This window comes from Cupressus sempervirens, chromosome 1 (genome assembly GCF_028749045.1).
Source record: "Cupressus sempervirens isolate cs-2001-9-10 chromosome 1, ASM2874904v1, whole genome shotgun sequence".
NCBI classification, from domain to species: domain Eukaryota; kingdom Viridiplantae; phylum Streptophyta; class Pinopsida; order Cupressales; family Cupressaceae; genus Cupressus; species Cupressus sempervirens.
Window position 1 is genome coordinate 57634493 of NC_143118.1, and position 20531 is coordinate 57655023.

The window sequence follows — 20531 nt, forward strand, 5'->3', positions numbered from 1 at the left end:
GAGGAGATACTATGACTATAGGAGCATCAGACATATTGAAAATAGTAGCCAGTCCCCAAAATAAGACCCTTTTCATTGGTCACATTTTAGAATGCCTGAAGTTCTATCATCTAATCTCCATAGGAAACTAGAAGAAATTGTTGTCCATTGTATTAATTAGCATTTATGTTCTGTTCATTGAATTCTGTTTATCAGTAGCTGTAGAAAGTAGTTGGTATCATTAAGTACCTTAATATTTTTTGCTGTCTACAATGGTTGACAGCTCTTTCAAATATAGTTCAGTTTTCTCTTTAGTCTTGGCATTGTTTATAATGAAAGTGTTGAAATTTTGAAAACCATAGAAGAGTATGTTGCAAATTTTAATGTTGTGCACAAATTATTGCAAATTGTATAATTAATAATTTAATATTTTACTTAAAGAAATATTAAAATTAAAATCTTTTGGACCACGTCTTACATATGATGTAGCTAATAGCTGACAGCTGCAATAGGAACCATATAATTTTTTTTCTTATTTAAATTATACTATTTGCACTTTCAGGGTTACTCATTCTCTAAAGCATCTATGTTTATTAGTCAATTTTCTGATTTCCTCCAAAATATTCAGGATCCACAATTTTGGGCAAGCAGACCCTTGACAGAAATGATGAAAAGAGCAGCTGCAGATGATGTACGCTTTCTTCTTGATATTTATCATAAAATGATGGAAAGATTAGATCAACGTTCTTTATGGCAACTTGCCGTGAGAGGATCTCTTTATTGTCGTTGTTTCTGTGTGAATGATAATGACTTCAAAGATTGGCCACCTATTCCGTCTCTACCAGGTTAGCCGTGAATAATTGAATCTTACATATAAATGGGGACAATAATTTTGAAAACATCAGCTAAAAACTTTGACATTCATATTTTGATTTGTTGATGCTAGGTGTTTCTTGTTCTGATTTTCTAAATTTCTCTGATAGATGCTCGTATTGACATATAATGCGAAAATTTTATAGATCTTAGTTTTGATAGATTACATGCTGTCGTCATTGTACAGTGTATACATTTTGAAAAGAAAATACATTCATAAAAGAATATTCACTCTTATGTATTATGTACTTGGTATGAGTTGATTAATCTTAACTTCTTAAGCCATACAGGTAGGCAACGACTTAACTATTTTGGTCTACCTTCACACCCACCCCTTCTATTTTCTGTGCATGTGTTGTGCAGAGTTGAGCTCAGTTCTCAACTGTTGAAACTTGAGACTATTGTCATATCTTAAAAAAAGTCATATCTCCATATTGAGAGTATTGTAAAATCATAAATTTATAAAAAAAACACATAAATTTGTAAATTAGTCTTAAAAGCATGTATGGAACTGAATGTACAAATGTTGCAACTAGTTCTTCCTGCATCTATAGACCAAGAAATGGAATCAGTTCACACCATTGTGTTATATGATTATAAATTACATGTCTATATTAATATTTTACAAGTTACATCTTGTGAAGTTGATTTGCAACAGCCTTGGTGGGTGTTCAGAGGCATAAGTGTCATTGGGGTTGATTGAGAGCACTCGCTTGTGACACCGAGGGGTGCTTCCCATGGTGCATACCCTATCAGAATAATTTTTTTGGGGGAAGGGGTGTGTTCGAGTAGAAGAGCCCCATCACCAAGCCCACTTAAGGCCTTAGACGACATATGCCTTCTTTGGTCTGGTCAAATGCTCGAGAGAAATGATGCGAAAAATGTTGAAAATTAGTTCTTTTTGGGGTAGACTGTTTTATTTCAATGCGTGTTGAGGTCTTTGACTCGGACTTGCAAGTTTTTAAAAAGTTTTGTGTATGTTTTATGACAGAAAACTAACCAACCACTTGGTGGTAAGTTTTTCCTGCAACTATTTGAGCTGCGACGAGTTGTAAGTCAAGTTTTTGGTGAGTTTTTTAACTATTATTGTAATTGTTGTTGAATGTGGAAGCCAAAATGTGATGTTGTCAACCATATTTCGCATTAAGTCATAATCAATACCATTGCCTCTTGTTGTCTGTGTATGCTGTCCATTGGATTATTTATTCATTTCCATGAATGATTAAGTAGGTCAACATGATTAAGAAATGCAAATGATAACAAGAAGGAAATATTAGACTAGAAGCATTAAAAGTCATAAAAATTAACTAAACAATAAATAGAAAAGAAATTTAAACATAACAAGAAGAATTGAACTTAAGACTGGTCAATTCACAAGCTAGGTTACAGGTATAAATAAATTTTTAAGGAAAGGATCCCTTGATAAAGCTTGAATCTATTGAAGATCAAAGCAAGGTTCAATTAGTGGAGGCAAATATGTCACATTTCTATAAAGGCTTAGATTATAGAACATCATTATTATTTATCACTATGGAAAGAAAGAGGCATAGAGGAAAGTCCAGGACTTTGGAGACAAGTTGGAATAACATAAGAGGGAGCACTAGGACAAGAAGGTCTTGAATACTGAAACAATGCATATTCAACCTACCTAGAATGAGATTGTTTTCGTTAGTATACTCTATATGTAGCAGTACACAAAAGGGAAGATGTCTATTCAACTTGTCACCCTTTGTCTGTGAATTGGTTGTTTACAAGGAGTGCATAATCATATTAGTGCCTATTGTTGCTTGAAAGAAGCAATCAACTTGAAAGTAGTAGGGTGACTTCGCAAGTTTTGCACGAGTGATAACTTCTAAAATAGTTTTAAAAGTAAAATGGAAAAGAATATTGACGACATGAAGCGAATCTTAATGAAACAAACAAAAAGAAAGCAAAACATTGCAAAGGATTTGTGTTCTTGTTTGGAAATTGCCTTAAAATTTCCTTGTACTCTAATAACTTACAAGACGATACGTCACTTCTAGTAGGTTTTCCTAGTGTGGTATGAACATATTTATAGTTTAATGGTCATCTGGTTAAATTTATTTGCATAATGGCAGAATGGATCTGATGCTTCTAGAGAGGAGCACCAACAGGAGAATCAATGTTTGAATGTGAGATAGCACTCAAAGACGAACTATACGAGGATGATGTTGAGCAGTGAGTTTTTTCTTCAACAATCTTAACAATTGATTGATATCGCATGTGAAAATGTTTTGCTAGAGCTCTAAGTTTAGGATTCGTAGCAATTATGAAGGTAAAATCAACGAGTTGGTGGTGCTGGTAATAAGCATTAACTTTGAAATCAATTCTGAATGTATCACTGAATTTTGAAAGTGCAGTAAGTGGGGCTACTTCACAAAAAAAATCTCAAATGAAAAGATACTGACATTGCTTTTTTGATGATATAAATTTAATGAAAATAATGATGATGATTTCCCATAGGAGAGATAGCCCAGGTAGACTCATATTGTAGACTCAGATTCACAAGATTCAAAAGTTGAGACTGGCAAATATTTGTCAAATATTTAGTGAAAAATTTGGAAATTTAAATTTTTTCTTAATTTATTTAAAAAATATACTTATTTTGCAAAATTTAAGGACAAAATATATCCAATGAGGTCTATAAATTTGTACAGAAGTGTTTTCTTTTAAAATTTGTTTCATTTAAATGTAAATTGAGTGCATCATCATGTGGATTCCCAATACAATAGTTCACTGGAAACTAGGTAATATGCAGTCCTGTTTTACGACTTCAAGTTTTTCTTTTTGCAGTGGTAGATAAAATGCAGAAAATAAAGATACTTGCTGCAAATAACAACTCAGAAGAATGACAATTTTTGGAAATATACAATGCTAAAATTTCAGATTTAATCTCTGATGTGGTTATACAATATTTTCTCCAAACTAAGAGCAACTTACTTCATAAATAAATTATAATACTACCAACATACCCACAAAACACAGAAATAAAATGCCTTGAACTGTTGACAAAATAAGGAAAGTGGCACAGCCAAAGTGGATGCCAAACGCTAGACCAAACGGGGATGGCTATATAAAATTATAAATATAGGGAAATTTGCATATATACATTACATTCATATGAAGTGATGGATAAACCATGCCATTTAAACATCATAGAACCTTAACATACAACATTTCAATGATCAAACTCAATGCTCAATATGTTATAATGCATTCATAATTTGGAATTTTTGTCAATATGCATGTTATATAAAAATAATAACATAAAAATTTGAAATATACCCAATAACATAATTTAGAATTCATTTTCAATAGCAACAAGAGCAATAACCCACCTTCCAAATTGAAACACACTACTATTATTTAATTCTGAAACTACACTTCCAATTCATTGTAAGTGGACTGATATTAATACATAAAGGTCCTCTATACAGTTCTGATTATGATATATTTGTTATAGTAAGATGGTATCTGGATGCAACTTCCAATATTCACCATATCTTTCACAAAGGACCCAGATCAACCCAAGACCAACCAAGCACTAATGTATTGCCAAAAAATGACATAAGGATGCATGTTCTAGGTCTATAATGCACTTTTCAGACTTTCCCAGCACCTTGCAAACAATCTGCTATATAATTCTGAGCGTGTAGTGTGACTGTAACAATAATTCCATAATTCTTAATGTAATGTTGTCAAATACTAATCAGAGGGGCCCCAAATAGCAGGAGTTAATTACCAAACAATAATTAGCATGTTAGGGTGAACTTGGAAGGCGGGGTCCACTTTAAAATTAAAAAAGAAAAATATTTTATAAGTGCTGATGTTATCTATAAAATCGGGGATGCCCATTTGCCCCAGGGACTTCTAAGGCATCCCCAACCATCCCTATGACATATGAACGTCCTCCAAAACAATCTCCGAAGTGCCCAAGTTTCCGGGACGTTTCTTGGGAATTTTTCAAAAAAAGGGGAACGGGGTGGGGACGTCCCCTAGCTGTCCCCAAGTCCCCGAAATGTTTCTAGTATAGGGACGTGGGTTTTTAGGCTAGGGACACGTTCTTGGGTAACGTAGTTTTTTAAGTCTCCCAGAATAGGCTGACCTCTTCTATTTTTCTTTTGAAAACAATTAAAATAAAATCACCATCTTTATAAAGTGCGACCATGTCTCTAAAAGCCCCCCTTTTAAATTTTGGCACCTTTAATATAAGTGCCCTAATATAATCTTATAAATATTAATATAATGATAAGTTAAAATAATTAATTAACTTTATAAAATATCATCAGACTATTAAATATCAAAATATTGATATCCATAGCTTCCATTTGACATATCTAAAAATAGTAACCCTATTGGTTATCTTAGTCAGTGCATGATACTAACTTACTAGTTGTAGTAAAAATTGGAGGGCTTACTCAAATTTGCTCTAGAAATGGGTATTATGCTCATAAGAACTGCTGGAGCTTAGTTAAACCTTTGATATTGTTGTTCCGTTAGATAAACAATTTGTTAAGTTCCCTGACCCTAACATGTTTAACTTACGAGATCCTACTGAATAGGTTAGCTCTCAATATCACCCTAAACTAGTCAGGAAAAGGATGTTGCAGTCTGCCCTTCCCATAAATGCTTGTCAGCAATCTCAATCTAGGTCGTGCAAAATTTGCTTATTTTCCCATGTTGCATTCCCTACTGATAAGTTCTTTCATTTGACAAAGAACTTCTTAATGACCCTCCTTCAAAGATTTCACTTTGGTGTCTATAATGGCCTCTATAATTAGTAGCAACTTCCCTTCCTCATCCAATGGTGGTTGCTCAGATGAGGGAACTACATTGTGCCTGAGTTTCATCTTGAGCCTGGATACATGAAAGATATTATGAACTTTGCCGGCTAGTTGGTAATTCAAGTTCATAGGCAACTCCTCCAACCCTTTTGAGCACTTTGAATGTACCGTAGAACTTGGGTTTAAGCTTCTCTACTGTAATGTCCCTTTTTGGCTATAGTGAGAATGTCAGGGCTGTTACCTCAATTTGTCTTTCCTTACTGTGTTAATTGATAATATATGAAACAAATAATGGAAGATAATGGAAACATTATGTATTTCTCTGATAATATATGCAATAACAGTGATCTAATAGTGGCTGAACTAATATATTATAAAACTCACAGTATGATAATGGTAATGAATTATATAGTATGAAATTTTATTCTATTACTGATAGTAACAGATCAATAATACTGTTTTTGCTGTACTATCCAAAATATGCAATTTACGCTTGACATGTGATACAGATGAGTGTTGGTGGTACATGAATACAGCTGTAAGTTTAAGGGATATAACATCTACTCAACTCTTCATGTGAGTAGACTATCTATATGGATGAAGTCTTAAATAAACCATGTTCCCAACCTCAAAACTATGCTCAATTCGGTGCTGGTCAGCATATAACTTCTTCCGATTCTGTTCCTGCTGCAAATTGCATTCCTGAGGGTAACGGGAGTAAAGGAAAGGAGCCAGTGAAAGAGGTGGGTACCGCACATTTGGAGGAGATCCAATCAGCTAGCAGACAGAGAAGTTAAAGAATCTTAGTTAAAGGAAAGGATAGATGGAGGCTAAATCATGGTCACAAGTGTTAAATAGTTCAGCAAATAAACAAAAGGGCATCATTGAGCGGCAAATCAACATTTAGATAAGGTGAGGACAAGACAAACAGGGCACAGCTTCAAATATCATCATGAAAGGGTTGAAAGACTTCGGGGAAAGAGAAAGGACTGATATTCTAGCAAGAGACTTTCTTAGAGATAAGCTGAAAATAGGTAAAATGTTGGATGGAGGAAGAGATAGGCACGTAAGAGTGGTTTTGTAAAATCTAGAGGATAAAAATGTCATCCTTAGGAATAGAAGGCAGCTTATTGGAACTTGGATTTTTCTAGACGAAGATCTAACTTTTGCTCAACAAGAGGAACAAAGGAAGGAATGGGAAAAAGTAAGGACAACCAAAAATGAGGGACAGTGGCCTTGGCTTAAAAACAGGAAAGCTCAAATCAGTGAGCATCTCTCAAATAAGAAATAGGAAATAAGGGCCTCACAGGATCACATAAGTGTAGTAAGCTGGATTTGCTGAGGTTATCTGTGGAGAAGAGGTCCTTGGTTCGGTCCCATTGAAGAGGGGAAGGATATTATTATCCTTGTTGAAACACATAAGCATGAAGGGTGCATGGTTCCAAATTTTATTGTTACAAGACATTTTCAATTTGGAACAAAGGGGATGAAATAGGTAAAGGTCATGGAGGAATCACACTGTTTATCGAGGAGAGTTGTACCTATTTGTTAAATTGGTAAAAGAAGACCCAACAAATGATACATATGGTGCAGGTTATAGTAAATGAAACAATTTTCAGTTTGGCTGCTTGTTGCATTGCTCCAAAATACTCTAAATTCGACAAGAGGCAGAACACAGACAGCGAAGACCTGTTTGCTTTGTTAAAAAAAGATATATCTTTATTCAACAATTCATGGGCAATTATGCTTGTTGGAGACTTCAATGCTAGGACAGCGAAAATCAATTGTTGCAATTGAACATGGAAGAAGGGGAGGATAACCCTTTATGGTTAGAAAGAAAACGAGGATCATTCTTGGAAAAAAACCTCTTAGGACAGCAAGGGGGCATTTCAGGTTTTGGGGCAGAATTACTGGGGATGTGTAGTCTCTTTGGCATGATTATTTGCAATGACATGGGCAGCTGGCCAACATCTAGGGAAATCACGTGCAAAATATAATGGGAAAAGTGTGTTAGATAATGTGATTTGTTCTCAAAATCTGACTTCTAGAGTGATAGAGTTCAATGTGGTAGAAGTTCCTATAGAAATGAAGTCGGATCACATGCCTCTTTATTTCAGCTTGAACGTGGTCCCAAGTAATCTGCGTAACGAATGTGACCTTCACAGGGAAAATACAACCATTAGCAATGGGAGAATACTCATAAATTAAGAAAATACGGACATATTCAGTGCTACTCTCAAACAACTCCTCCTTAAGATAAACAATAATGAGAATCCTGAATGGATCAATAATGATCTTGAACCTGTAGGCAACAACTTTTTGATTGCAATTCTACACAAACTGCTAAAGGCATGTAAAAGATGTCGCAGTAAAAAGAGGGCTGCAAATACTTTTTTGACTAATCCGTAGCATGATGTAGAGTCCACAACAGCCAAGAGATCTATAAAAGGGAAAGATGCACACATAGACAAGAAGAAATATACAGAGTTGGTTCAATATATAAAAGGGAATATGTAAATGTAAGATGGGAGGAGTTTATATCTCTAAGCAAACACAATCCCAAATACTTCTGGAAAGAATTGCAACAAAGGAAATAGCAAAATGAAAATAATATTATAGATGCTCAATGGCTAGAATATGCAAAGCTTCTTTATGATTGGATTGATGAGGACTCCCCTCCCATTGTGGTCACTTCTTTGGAACTCTTCACAGTGGATGATATCAAACAAGGAATAAAGAAGTTAGCAAATGTTGAGGCAAGTGACATTAATGGGCTTCAAGATTGATTTCTGACGTGGGGAGTGGATCTCCTTGCTCATCACATAAAGGGGTCTTTAACAAGATCATTCAAGATGACTTTTTGGAGGGAAGACTCTTAGTGTGGTCATCCCTTTATATAAGAGTGGGGATATTGACAACCCTTTTGATTATCACACTATTATGACTAACCCTCCATTTGGCAAATTTTTTGGGACCATGGTGGAACATAGAATCAACAGTTGGGTGGAAGGGGAAAGAAAAAGGGCAAAAGGGCAAAAGGGCAAGTAGGTTTTAGACCTAGAGATTCTACTATTGATCATTGCATCACTCTAGTGTCAAAGAATCACGGCTACAGGGGGAGAAGCTTATTTTTGCTTTGTTGACTTAAAGAAAGCTACAATGCGTGGAGATAAGCTTTGAAAAGAATGAAAGAATTAGGCATTCCGAACACATATAGAGAAGCAGTGCATAGGCTTTATGAGAGAGTTAGAGCCAAAATCAGAAATAAAGAGGGAATGTGCGAGTGTTTTGGTAGTAACATTGGGGTGAAGAAAGGGTGCCCTTTAGGCCCTACTTTGTTTGGCTTATATATTGATAAACTAGAATTGTTACTAGACAAAATCGATGGTGAGGGGGTCAAATTAGTTGGGTACGTGGTGAAACTTCTTTACAACAATATCTAATCTTAATATCAAAAATGGTGGGGGGATTAATAGATCATTTTAAGGCTTTGGACCGCTTTTGTCAGGAAGTGGGGATGCAGGTGAACATTACCAAGACTAAAATATTGATTTTCCTTTGAAAAGAAAGGAAGAGCATTTGGACATTTTTTCAAAGAAACCAATTAGAAATTGTGAAAGAATAAAAATATGATTGATTTCCACTTTAGGCTGAGCTAGGAAACTTGTAGAGCGGAAAAGATTTAGGGAGGATGGGAAGCCAATTTGCTGCAAAACAAATGTAGAAATGTTGAGCTTTGGGATTAGAAGACCAAGAAATCTCTCTTTGGTCTACGGGTCACTTTGGTTGTTCTTTATAGATGTGAGGTTTGGGGGGCAACATGACAAAGTGTGGGTGGAGACAATTAGTGGGGATCCGGAAACACTTAATCACTAGCAATATCAAAGTGAAGGTCTCAGTGCCATATGAAATTTTATTAGCGGAAGCTGGTATGTACACGTTGGAGGTGGCAATGTAACTCAGTTAATAAACTATTTAAAGAAACTTGAAAACATGAATAACTAACAGCGGCCCAAAATTGCAATGAAAGGGGCTTGGATTGTAGGAAGACTTAAATGAAACAAAACATAAAATGGTTGAGCGCATGAAACATCAAGTTGCAAGATTGTCCTACCACCAATGGAAATAAATAAGTTTTACACGGGAAAATTTATAAACTATCATGTGGTCTTATAACATGGGTCAGAAAAAGACGCATTACATCGAAGTGGACACGGGGATCAAGCTTATCATGGGTTAGCTATTAATGGTAAGACTAGCGTGTTAGTGGCTTAGCTAAAGATTAGTTCACATCATCTCACATGCAAGATTGGTAGATGGAAAAGGCCTAAAGAGGAGTGGGAGGAGAGAATTTATAGGTTTTGCGAAAAAGGGGTTGTTGAACTGAATGGAACTTTCTCATTGAATGCATGACATATGAGGACATTCGGGCCTAGTACGTGGTCATCTTGGAGGTGGGCATAAGCATGCATAGTTTATTTGAGGAGGATAACATGAGGCAAAATGCTAGATTGATTGTCAAGATTCATAGAAGGAGATTGGATTTGGAAAGAAATATGGAGTTAGTATAAGGTTTTTGACTTGCAGTCCCATAGGCCGATGGTCTTGAGGACATCTTTAAAATCATTCATTCAATTCTTCTTCAACAACTTAATATCTTGACTCTCTTACAGTAAATCTTCTACCTCAGGCACTCTACTATCCCCAAGTAGAAGTCCATGAGGTTTGGTGCATCATATCAATACAAAGCCATGAATGACGACATCTTGATGGACATTTGATAGGTATTATTATAAAAGTACTCACCAAAGCATAGCCATTTGTTCCAAGCTCTTTGCTGTCCAGAAACATAGTTCCTAAGATATCCTTTCACCTTGTCACATCTCCACCTTTTTTATATACAAAGGAGTAATGCCAATTTAGAAAGGTCGAATGAGTTGCTGGCCGACATATTTGGTCATTTTGTTAAATTGAATGTAATTTGCCTAGGGCTGACTACCTTAAGAAAAATAGATAAGGGGTATCTACTTAAGGGGGGGAAAAGTGATTACCTCAGATGGCACTGGAGAACAAATTATGAACTGTGGCTTAGTAGGAAATCTACTATAAGCAATATTAAAAAAGTACAAGAGTGATCTTGTTAGGAAGGGTGATTTGGAGGTAAACAATGATTAAATACCTAAGGCAGCAACTAGTAAATAGGTAAGGTAGTGATTTTTAAGAGTTGCAATTGAAGTAATAGTATAAATTAAATAAGGGGCACATCATTTGTTGAAGAGGGGTAACAGCTTAAAATTCACAACTCTCCACCTAGATAAAAGAATATTTAAGATGGAGGGAGGCATTCATGAGATCAGGACGAGAATGTGCAATTCAAGAGAAAGAAGCATCGAACCATTCAAGAGAAAGAAGCATCAAAGATCACAAGGAAAGATTCAAGTACATACAACAGTAAGGGAAACACAGGTTCAGATCAGAGGAGACCGTTGTGAGCAGCCACAAACCATGTTCAAAGATCATTATTATACAGACAAATAAGTAATAGCAGAAGTATTTACAAATCAAACGAGATCAAGGTATATTGATCAGAATAAAAAAATATTATATGTAATTTGCACTCATCTAAAAGGAAACAATTGGATCCAATCATCAGCATTCATATGCAGCAGACAATCAAGGAAGAAATATTCAATTTTAGAATATATAAGTGGAGTCAACAGATATTGATAATAATCAAGATTTGAAGAGGGCGTTTGAGCATTCCTAAATATATTTAATTCCTTATCTAATGAATTTGGGGTTTTAAGGAAAAATAGAAAAATATTTTAATAGGGGACATTACAATTGATATTAGAGCACTGTGCTGGACGGCCCAAGGAATAGATAATAGTTAAAGCAAACTAGCCAAAGGGCTTAGGAAAGAGAGAGAGACTTACATCCACCATGATTGAACATACAGGCAACAGAATGAGGGCCATTGTGGATCAAACCAGCCAAACTCTCATGGAGCAAAATAAAAGAATTGAAAGAAGAATCCAACTTCTCCAAACCATCCAAAACATTAGTAACAATGTCTCTAGATAGAATCAAAATAATGGGAGGGATATCAATCCCAATCACTTTCAAAATAACAACCCAAGGGTATCAATAGCTAGACCAACAAGTGCTCCCTTCCTACCTAGGGAAGAATGTAGAGTAGAGGAGAAATTCAATTATCAAACCTTTGATAATGTGGAAAAACTTGCAAAAATATACTAAAGGTTAGACCCTAAGGTTGGGAGGAATGTCTCCTTTAGGGATTATTCAACTCCATTATAAGAAGTAGCACATAAGTTGGTGAATGGAAGATGGAAGTTGGGAGATGGATGTTAAACCTAGAGCCCAGAAATCCATGCAGATAATCAGCAATAAGAAAGAGACAAAATTGAAACGAAGAACACCAGAAATATCCTGGGAAAACCCTTCGAGAATGAAGGGAAAAACCCAGCCACACAACAAAAAAATATCTTTATTGATAATGAAATGTTCAAGTGTACTATATCCTTTGCTTGATACGAATATATAACAATAGGAGAGACTCTTCACATTATAACCGAAGGTCTCTTGAGATTCTCATAATCTTGTAATTAATTATAACTCTTTGAATATTCATGCCTTAATGCATGTGAATGACACGTCATTTACATTCAATATTACAAATTAAACTTAAGTGTCATTTTCAGTTGAAGATGATAATAATAGTAATATCATCCAGATTTTGAGAGATAAAGATCTCTATCGCAGTTACAAACTTTAACACTCCCTCTTAGCAAGAGAGAGATCTTTAGTTAAATAGTCACACGAAGCTGCAACCAAAAAATGTCAATGATAAATTTTGATATTACGAATTAAAAACACAATTCATGGAGTTACTCAACATGAAGACTTGTAACAATGAGTCATATTCATGGAATCACTCAACATGAAAACCTATTACAATTACTCATATTCATGGAATCACTCAACATGAAAAGATTTGTAAGACTCACGGCAAAGCCTTTAATCACGGACTCTCTCAACGTGAATTGTCATGGAATCTCTCAACATGACATCTAACTCCCATCACGAAATCTCTCAACATGATGACATTATGGACTCTCTCAACATGATGTTCACGGACTCTCTCAAAGTGATGACCATGGACTTTCTCAACATGATGTTCACTATCGCATAGCAAAAGAGTTATCAAAGCTGATTTGACAATCTCATAAAATAAAAGTAGGCATAATAAAAGCAAGACTTAGTTTCATTTAAGTCTCAAATTTTACAAATACCACAAGCATCACCATCATATATGTAATAACCCCAACAGGTTATAATTTCTTCAAACACCAAAAATCTTTATACTTCAGTTGTTTGACATTTCGTCAAACACTTTGCAAGCAAGCTCTGATACCACTGTAATAACCCTTCTCAAATCTGCCCTCAAAAATATGCCGATGAAAGCTCAAGGAATTTCATCAAACAATTCACATGCAAGGGACGTATGACTGATATAGTATTTCAGCTAGCTTCAAATGACTTTCTTAATTTGCATCAATGAGAATCTTGTGCTATAAGACTCCAAATGGATTACACAATGGCCTAACATGAGTGTGCTACTAATTTTGACAATATTCAGTGCATATATATGATCTAAGCATGAGAAATGAACACCTACAGCCAACTGACATTTTTACAAATAGTTGGTGTACAAACTAACTAGTGGATAAATAATGATATTGTATTGCTTAAATGACACCAACAACTATTATCTTATTAATTTGCAATAAAATTTCTAATACAATGCTCATGAAATATGGCCAAGACTTTGGCATTTACATGGATTACAAAATGACAATGCTGGTATAATGCACACGTACAGCTGAAAACTTATAACACCCTAAAAGCAATATTAACAAAAGAACTTGGTTGTAGATGGCTGTAATAATTTCTTTCAATGCTGCCCTTTCTACTTTGCTTTTCCGATTTGCTTTTTCGACGTGCTTTTTTTTCGGTTCTGCTTTTTCGGACTGCTTTTTCGTACCCGCTTTTTCCACCTGCTTTTTCGGTTCCGCTTTTTTTGGACTGCTTTTTCGTACCCACTTTTTCAGCCTACTTTTTTGGTTCTGCTTTTTTCGCCTGCTTTTTCGGTTCCGTTTTTTCTAGGCTGCTTTTTCGTACTCGCTTTTTCAGCCTGCTTTTTCGGTTCGGCTTTTTCGGACTGCTACTATGTTGAATCTTAAGACCATATCTTTCAATGGCGTTAAGATTTTCAGCTTGAAGGGATTTCGTCCTCCAAACTATTAAGACATAATATCCAGAAAATTTTCCAATTTTTTTGATATTTCCAAGCATACTTAAAAGAAGCTCTTCCCTTTCTTTTATAATGTTCTCACAAGAGCTCAATCCTTCGTTTTCTCAATGCGGGATAAAACATAACTGCCTTTATGTAACTTATGTCTCCAATGTGTTATAAAATAAAGGGGACTCTTTTAATTTTAATATTTTTCACAAACTATACTCTATGTATTAATAAAGTTATATATTTAAATTTAACTTTATAAAATAGCTTTATCAATGCAAAACAAATCTTATCAATGATAAACAAGTCTTCTTGCCGATTTTAAACAATTACCATCGACATACCGCTGCCACTGGATGTCCACCCATGCCCAAGATGACTTACTATAAATAGTAAGTATGCCCAAAGTTGCCTCAAAACCCCTCAGAAAGACCTGCAACTGAAACTATCTAGGCCAAATGGCCTCTAAGCCCCTTTAATGTCCTGGTTAGCCTACGGGACCGTGGGAAAATAGGCTAACAACAACATCATGCTATGAATGCTAAAAAGGGGACGTTACAATATATGAGAATGAAGAGGATTTCATAAGCACTCCCTCTTAATTATAAAGCCTCCCTTTGAAGCTAATATCTCCCTCTTAAGCTCAACATCTCCCTTTGGAGCTATAATCCTTATCTTGTTGCATCCTACGACCAAAAGAGATATTAAAAACTCATAAGATCAACTATAATAGATATCAATGCTACAATCACAAGTTACTCAATATTTGAGAATACTTATCTCCTTGTTGAAGTTACGAAGCAAAATGCAATAATCCGAAACCATACAAAAATCATAAGAGCAGAAGCCATACTACAAAAATCTCAATGTCTCTAAATATAAAAACTGTTTACAAAATGTATGAATTACATTCACAAGATCAATCATACATTGATCATGCATATGCTTTGCAACGCACTAAAACAAAATGATTAATAAGCAGGATAATTGAACACATCTATCACTGCAAACACAATACTTGTTTACCGTATGGGGTAAATGAATTAATGCACACAGACAATAGACAAAAACATTTAACAACAATACTCCTTTTATTATTCGCATATATGCCAAAGAGATTACATAATGCTTACAATGATGATTACAATGATCTCGGATGGTGTACATATACTTCCCGAAGGGGCCCGTTGGCTACATAACAATGAAGAACTTTCCCGAAGGGGCCCGTCGGCTACATAACAATTACCGACGACATCAACCCGTCGGCTACTCAACATTTACCGATGACATCATCCCCTCCTCAAAAGAAAAAGTTGTCTCTGGACGACAATTACAAAATATTTGAGATAGATTAAAAAAACGGAATACATTAACTGACTAGCTACAACAAGATAGATCTGTTTCTATCACACCACTTTCACATTCGTCCCGTGCCTGCACCAAACTGGTCTCCAAACCACGTTGCATCTGCAGCCTCTGCTAACACAATATTGTCTCCTTAGCTGATCTTGATAGCCACCCGTGTCGCTTTCTTTGCTTCCAACTCCTGGGTACACTGAGCCAAGTGTTGCGGTACTGCCTTCAATTGGATGATCAGCTCCTCCCGAGCTCTCTATGCATCCACCAAGAGAACTTCATGTCCAACACCTACTCCAAGTGCCTCAAAGCATACCACTCCTCTCGAAAGGCTTGTTCCGTTGATCTTTCCACCTTTGGCACACTATGCCTGCAACGGCTCCAGGTCTCATCAACTGGTCACACTTCCCACGACTGATAACTGAACCGACTGGGGGTCTAGGGGCATCGCCCCTAGTAGGGTCGAGGGGTAGCGCTTTTGCGGGGTCCTGGGGCACTCTCAAAGCCACTCAAAATTTCATGGAACACACCATTTTTGTGATTTTTTTTCGATTCCACACTTTTTCTGACAATTGCTTATGTTTTACTACCTGTTAATGTTTTTCCCTTCCCTTTGGCATTATGTGTTATTCATTCTGAACATTTTTGACTTGTCTTTTTTTTTTTTTAGCTCCTTCTATATCTTTTTGTTGTACGGCTACATCATTTCCTTGCTGAATGATATAGACTTGGGATTTTTGCTGCAATTACTTCATCTGATTGGCCGTACGACCTTTCCTTCCAAGAAGATCTTCAAAACACCGTTGGTTTCTTCATAGATCAAGCTGCTGATGTGTTTAACACCTCTCGTCCTGGCAAGACATCTGAATGCAGGCTTTGCGATGCCCTGTATATTATTACAAAGACTTTCTTCTGTGACTTACATGTCATATGGGTCTTTGTAGTCATCGTACGGCCTTTGGTTTGCCTCCTGTCTTCAAAACATGCCGTATGGCCTCTGTGTCGTTCCCCTGCATGTACCATACAAGATTCACTTCAACCTAATTTCTCTGATGCAATACAAGCCGTACTATGCAGGGGCTGTACATTGTTTATTATCTACTAATTGGAGAAAATGCTGTATGGAGGGCAATAGAAAATCCGTAAGGAAATAGTCTGTGTCGACTCCTCCTGCTTGCCTTATGATGGTGTCTCACTTTGTCGTACGATGAAGGCACTTAAAACACGTATGGTGTTTGCTGAAATCGCCATACAGTGGCTATCTGGAATCACCATACGGTGGTTGCCTTCAATTGCCGTACGATGACATTAAAAAGGAAACCGTATGGTGCCAATTCATGATTCTATTTTGCTGTACGGTTATGAAACTCACTTAAAACTCCGTATGGTGATCTGCAACTTTTGTTTTCTTTTTTCAAATTTTTTCCTTTTCTTTTTCTTTTTTTTTCAATTTTTTTCTTCTTTTCACAATTTCTTTCTTCAATTGTTCGCCAGGGAGTATTCCTTTCGTGATAGATTTTTAACTTCGACTCGTTCATAGTGTCCGATACTTCCTTTCCATCGGGCGTCCATAACTTGATCGCCTCGTTATCACCAACTTCCCATATCTAGGCTCTGAACTTTTCAGGCTTGATTTCATTCCGCCCGTTATACTTCAACCTTAACTGACCCAGTTGAAACTTATTTAATTTTAGGTGTTTATCATGCCATGCTTTGTGCCTATTCTGTGTCACCTCCGTGGCTCATTGTGCTTGTAGTCGTCGCTCATCAAGTTTATTTAAGTTATATGATCTCTCCCTTAGGTTTTCCATATTGCCCAGGTTGTTTTTGACTCTCGGTACCATGAATTCCATTGGCTGCTACTCCTTGCCGTCAATAACTGTATTCTTGATTTTAGAACCTTCACTTTGTACTGTTGAAGTTTTTATTAAACCCTTCCTCTTTGTTTCTTGTGCAGATTGTATGATGTGTTTTCCTTGTTGCCAACACCTTTTTACTATATCTATGGTTCGATGTAACATTTTCTTTCAGTGTGGTCCATTTATTGTGTACCGTATGGTGGAATCTTTCATTTTTCTAGGTTCGTACTATATGTTCTTCCCTTCAGTGTTTGTTGTAACCTCCTTTCTTTCTTCCGCTTCTTTGTATTCCTTGGGGCATTCATTTCCCTCTTCTTTCTCCCCTTTGTCAACCCTTAACATATTACAGCTCGGAAAGAGCTCGTAATCCTCCACCTGCCAGTGGAAAAGGCCGTTCACCGAATCCAAATCATTGTCTGTCGATCCACCTTCCAACCGTAGGACTCCTTCCTCATTGGGTTTCAATCGTTACTTTCTTTCATCCTCTTCTTCGGAATCAAATGATACGGCTTCTAAACCCACTATTTGTGTGTGTAAATCAATAATGAATCATCGTCCCCTGCTTTCCATTGATAGTGTATTCTTCTTCCAGTCATGCTTAACCCTTGCTTGTACAAGCCATCCCTAGCCCAAAATGGCGTCATATCCTCTCCTCTTCAGTGGGATGACGACGAAATCGAGTAGGAACGATTGTGTTCCAATAGTCATTGGTTGTGCCATTAGGATTCCCAACGGTTTGATCCCATGCTGGTTTGCCGTGAGCAACTGGAATGTAGGTGGCCACAATGTCGGCTGTCCCAACTTCTTCTAGGTATCTTCTGGTAGGACATTTACCCTTGAACCTCCGTCCACAATTGTGTTTGAAAGGACCGTTCCTAATATACCCATTTCTATGACCGCCAAATGCCTTCCGAATCTGAGGGCTAACAGCATTGGGTCTGCTGCACTTGCTCCACTTTCCTTTTCCCTTCCATGTTCTTCTGATAGTTTAGCAGTCAGCGCTATGTTTGTGAGTGCTGTTCGTAGTTGAGGCATTGTGAGGATCAGATCATTTAACTTGACTGGTATTTCAGTTTGTAATATTTTCCGTATGATGTTTTGTTTTGCGCAATTCCTTGTAGAGGTACCAGTAGTGTCCTTCAATTGTGATTTCTTTGCTTGCGTTGCTTTCTCAATTTTCGCCCATGCTTCTTCCAATCCCTTCTTTTCTTCCATCGGGTCGGGGTACAGTTTTGCTTGTTTTCGTGTGATTGCCAGAACCTCCTCTTCGTGGGGTACAATTTTGCTTGTTTTCATGTGATTGCTAGAACCTCCTCTTCGTCCGTCCCGATGGTGATCAAATTGACTCCTGATTTCAAGCACTTGGCATCTTCATGATTTTCAGGACCGCACCATTTGCATAACAACTTTGGTGTATTCGTTGATGTACAGTTTTGTGCAAAGTGGCCCCACAAATTGCATGCTCGACATTGAACCATCGGTCGGCCGTTCGCATCGTACTGAATTCAGCTGCGGCTCCATTGTTGGTATTGTTGTTTTGCCTTCTATTATTTCTGTACCCACCCGAAGTGGCACCGCCATTGCTGGTGTTTCCGCTCCCTCCTGATGCAAAAGCCTCCTGTGTCAAAAGCACTTGTTGATGTCCTCTTGTTTTCATATTGAAGGGGCATTCTTTTAAGGAATGTCCCATAATTTGGCAAATCTCACAGAATTGGTTCTTCAAATAGGATCCCTTCGTGTGACCTTCTGTCTTACATTCTGTGCACCATAGCTCGTTTCCCTTTGTCTCTTTCTGCATATTCTTAAATTTCTTCCATTCAGAGCATATCCTTCTAGAGAGCTCGGACCTTCTTGCTGCCCTTTTCGTCATCATTGCTATCTTCTTCCGAAGACGCGTCATCTGAGTTGAATGAGCTACTTTTCTTCTTTTTTGTTTTTTGCTCACTTTCTAAGTTCATCGCCTGATTATATTCTTTGATGTATGATGATGGCGGCATGATCTTCATTTTCTTCCTTAACTTCGGGCGTAGTCCTTCAATGAACCATCTCTTTTGCAGCCCATTTGCTAACTTACTTTCCATTTTATTTATTAATTCTTTGTTTCTTGGCATATACACGGATTGTTTCATTTTTCCCTTGCTTTGTGTTGTATATTTCTGCTATGATCTCATTATCGTCTCCCAGCAATTGAAATTCGGTGATAAACTCCTTTTTAACTCTCGCCCATGTAGTTAATTTTTGGGGATTGACGTTGGCAAACCAATCAACTGCTACACCCCTTAGGGTTGCTAGAAATTGTCAGATCCATTCATTTGTGTCGGTTATGTCATTCGCTGTCTAAATTGTTTTGCATGTTTATAGTGTTTGATTGGATCGGCCATTCCATCACCATCAAACTTCAGCAATTTTTCCTTTGGTCCAACCATTACTATTCGAGTTGGAGGTACTTGTTGTGTACCCACGCTGTTTTGCACACCCGCGTTGTTTTAAATAGCTGCGCTGTTTCAGACAGTCGTCTTATTTCCAACAGTCGCGTTACTTGGTGAAAAAGGGTTTTCCTTGAGCGAAGTTGTTCCTTCCGGAAGTGTATTGCGGACGAAGAGTTCACTCCACGCTCGTGCTCTCTCAGCACTCCGAGCCGTGAGAGTTGATTTCCTTCCGTCTAGATTCTCTTCCCTCGGCGTATACAGGTTCAGAAATTCCTCCTTCGCTTCTTCCACCAAATCCAACCATTGTCGAGTCTCTTCCAACAATTCCTCGGTGCTTTGGTGTCCGTCAGTAATCTGCTGAAATCTTCGTCTGCGCTCTACTTGTTGTGCCAAAATTAAATTCCCTTGTGCTATGTGTATTTCATCTTTTTCCTTATAGCGTATTTCTATCCATGTTAAGTTGATTCAGCATTAGTCTTCATTCCTTTGCCGTCGTTCCAGTTCCATTGGGCAACTGCGCCAAATGTTTACTGTATGGGGTAAATGAATTAATGTACACAGACAATAGACAAAAACATGTAACAACAATACTCCTTTTATTATTTGCATATATGCTAAAGAGATTACAATGATGATTACAATGATCATGGATAGTGTACATATACTTCCCGAAGAACCTTCTCGAAGGGGCCCGTCGGCTACATAACAATGAAGAACCTTCCCGAAGGGGCCTGTCGGCTACATTACAATTACCGATGACATCAACTTGTCAGGTACTCAATATTTACCAATGACAGTATTGACAGAATAAAACCAACACGTAGCTAAGTACACAACGTCACTCTATGATGGACGATATTGCTACTTATAGAGAGATAAATATTCTTCAAAGCTGAAAGCTTCGTCA

At 37.0% G+C, this 20531-nt stretch overlaps 1 protein-coding gene across 2 annotated transcripts in view; it reads left to right on the top strand.

Annotated features, from left to right (window-relative positions):
• Positions 1–20531, top strand: part of LOC149576142 (3'-5' exonuclease domain-containing protein / K homology domain-containing protein / KH domain-containing protein) — a 112567-nt gene that overhangs the window by 74398 nt on the left and 17638 nt on the right. For both annotated transcript variants that reach the window (XM_089816453.1, XM_089816455.1), the window contains exon 7: positions 608–824. In XM_089816453.1, coding sequence (XP_089672579.1) covers positions 608–824 — 217 coding nt within the window. The remainder of the gene's footprint in view (positions 1–607; positions 825–20531) is intronic.